Source organism: Penaeus chinensis, chromosome 33 (assembly GCF_019202785.1).
Source record: "Penaeus chinensis breed Huanghai No. 1 chromosome 33, ASM1920278v2, whole genome shotgun sequence".
Taxonomy (NCBI): domain Eukaryota; kingdom Metazoa; phylum Arthropoda; class Malacostraca; order Decapoda; family Penaeidae; genus Penaeus; species Penaeus chinensis.
In genome coordinates this window covers 3,654,786-3,657,285 of record NC_061851.1, presented here as the reverse complement: position 1 = coordinate 3,657,285, position 2,500 = coordinate 3,654,786, and the positions used below count along the sequence as shown (strand labels likewise).

Sequence of the window (2,500 nt, the reverse complement as noted above, 5' to 3'; positions counted from 1 at the left end):
CTAGGTATGGCTCCATATTTTTTTCTCTTTTGGTTACAATAACAGCTAGAAATCAATGGCACTTCATATCTATTCTCCAGAAATTCTGTTTTCTTTCCACATGTGTCTGTATGCTATATGGTAAACAGTCCCAAATCAAGTTATTATAAACATGTTCCACAGGTAATTCTGCAAGAGAGCCCAATCCCACCTTAATAAATAATAAAAAATAAAAAGAAGAGAAATAAAGGAAAACAAGTTCATGACAAGAGATGGGCTTAATTGCTATATTTCTATATTTATTAATATATTGATTAAATACTTCTGAATACTTTAGTGCCTCCTATTTCATTGATTCACTAGGAAACAGTGCAAGTTCATGTAAAAAACTGCCATTATCCTAACTGCTGAAATGCAATTGATACACGACAGCTCAATTCCGAATATTTCACATTCTCAATTTATCAAGTTCTGCCTATTCTGAGCTTCTGTCACTGCATATCATGACCAACGGGCTTATCACCGATTAATAATGATAAGATCTGTCATAAAAGCATCACGAATAACTTTCAAAAACAAGATGAAAAAATACCCAATACGAAAAGGCTAAATAAAATACGATTCCTTTGACTTACGGTATGAGCTGTAAATTTCACTTTTGAGCCGAATTCCTTTCCCGAGGAATTGTATCACGGTTTGCTTCCTTCAGCTCAACCGATTGCCATGTTTCACCCCAATCCCTCTTCTTTCCCTTAGCCTCGAGGGGAAATTGCCAAACCCCCGGCCCGAAAGACACCGAAATGCAACCCAATTGACCAAAACGGAAACCTTAACCTCCCTTACGCAACCCTTCACCTCGTAAACGCCCCAAATTCACCACGGAAAACACGAGGGGCAGTGTCCTCCGTCCCCTAAGCACTTACTCCGGTGCATAATTGGCGGAGAAGGTGGAATATTTGTGAATGGAGTACTTGAGGTTGGCGGTGTCTTGGGAGGGAGCCTCGGCCATTGTTGTTGTGGTTGGCGATCAGCTGTTCCGTCATGGCGTCGCGGGCGAGGGCGGCGGCGGGACGTTTGAACGGGGCGCTCGAGTCTTCTCTATTCTATTGATTTGTTTGTTGGTAGTATCTTCTTCTTCTTCTTCTTTATGCTCGGGTTGAGGTCTTTCTTTCTTTCCTTTTGATTTCTTGTTCTAAGGAGGTTTATTTGGATTTTTCCATTGTGACGGGATCTGTTTCTGTTTTTTTTTTTGTAATCTTGGAAGGGATTGGGGTGTAGTATTTCTCAGTGCCGTCGGAGTTTTCGTAAAGATTGTCTATAATTCCTTTCAGGTTAAGTGGATCTGTCCTAGTCAAGGAGGGTTTGCATATTTATTTTCGGAAGAACTAATTATTTTCAATATTGAAGGGATATGGGTGGATGGTTTGGTATACAAAATACTGCCAGAGATTGAGGAATTTCGTTCGGGTTAGCGCTTCTCTATTTTCCCTAACCATAAGACATTCACTCGACTTGGCTCTTGTAGGAGTTACTAAATAATCTTGGCAGAAGTATGGAAACTTAGGGGGGCGTGAGAGATATTTCAGAAGGTTGCTTTCAGTCCAGCGAGATTCGCGAAGTCTAGCTACGACGGCGGGAAATTTGAATGTGCCGGGACTCGTGCTCGGGCCTTTTCGTGACGTTCTCTAATAATTGAAGGTTTATACGGACTTTTTGTAACGAAAACTAATAAGAGGAGAACGCATAGGTCAAGAATTACTTTTTAAAAGAAATCTTAACCCTTAATCTCGGTGAGGTAATATGAGAGATTTTCTTTCATGTGAGAGCGAGTGATTAGATTCTAAATTTATTCGAATTCTATATCATGGTCGTTGCAATAAATCTATTTCTATGATCGTAGGAGTAGAAGACGAATTTGTGTGTGTGTGTGGGTGTTAAAAAAGAGCCTCGAATCTTTGAAGGAAAATTATCCTGGTATCCTGTGACTGCCTTTGAACTAGCTTATTCCATTCCGTTCCATGGATTTCATTCCTAATTCAGCATGTAATGGATTACTGAAAAGGCAATGCCATTAAGTCATCCTATAAAATGTTGCAGTTGTTTGTTATTTCTTTATATCATATCCAGTGTTAACAGATTTATTAATACTACTGTAGAGTTATTGATATTTACGCAATAACATTCACTGACAATCGATATGAGCATCTGTGTACATCTGTACATCTGTACATCTGTAAACAGATTAATGTCACTGATATGAGACTTTCGTTCTATTGATGTCTTTAATGCAGTACTTTGCTACAAGATTTTTTTTTTTTTTTTTTTATTTTTTTTTACGGCTAAACATGATTGTTTGCATAAAACATTTCAAATACAAATTATTACATGGATTCGCAATGGCTGTTGGAATAATAGATAAATTAATTAGCATAAAAAACATGAATAATTGAACGCCAAACAAAAGGAAATAATCAAAAGAACGATTAAGACAATCTGAGAAGTGAGTTAAAGCCTGAAGCTT

The 2,500-nt window shown here is 38.0% G+C and overlaps 1 protein-coding gene across 6 annotated transcripts in view; it reads right to left on the bottom strand.

Moving 5' to 3' along the window:
* Positions 1–1,050, bottom strand: part of LOC125043136 (muskelin-like) — a 22,634-nt gene extending 21,584 nt beyond the window's left edge. For 3 of the 6 annotated variants that reach the window (XM_047639094.1, XM_047639097.1, XM_047639095.1), the window contains exon 1: positions 903–1,050. In XM_047639094.1, coding sequence (XP_047495050.1) covers positions 903–988 — 86 coding nt within the window. In that variant the 5' untranslated portion in view covers positions 989–1,050. Of the gene's footprint in view, positions 1–614; positions 674–902 lie in introns of those variants that run through there. The other 3 variants (XM_047639096.1, XM_047639098.1, XM_047639099.1) reach the window with 2 other exon arrangements.
* Positions 1,051–2,500: the final 1,450 nt, after the last annotated feature.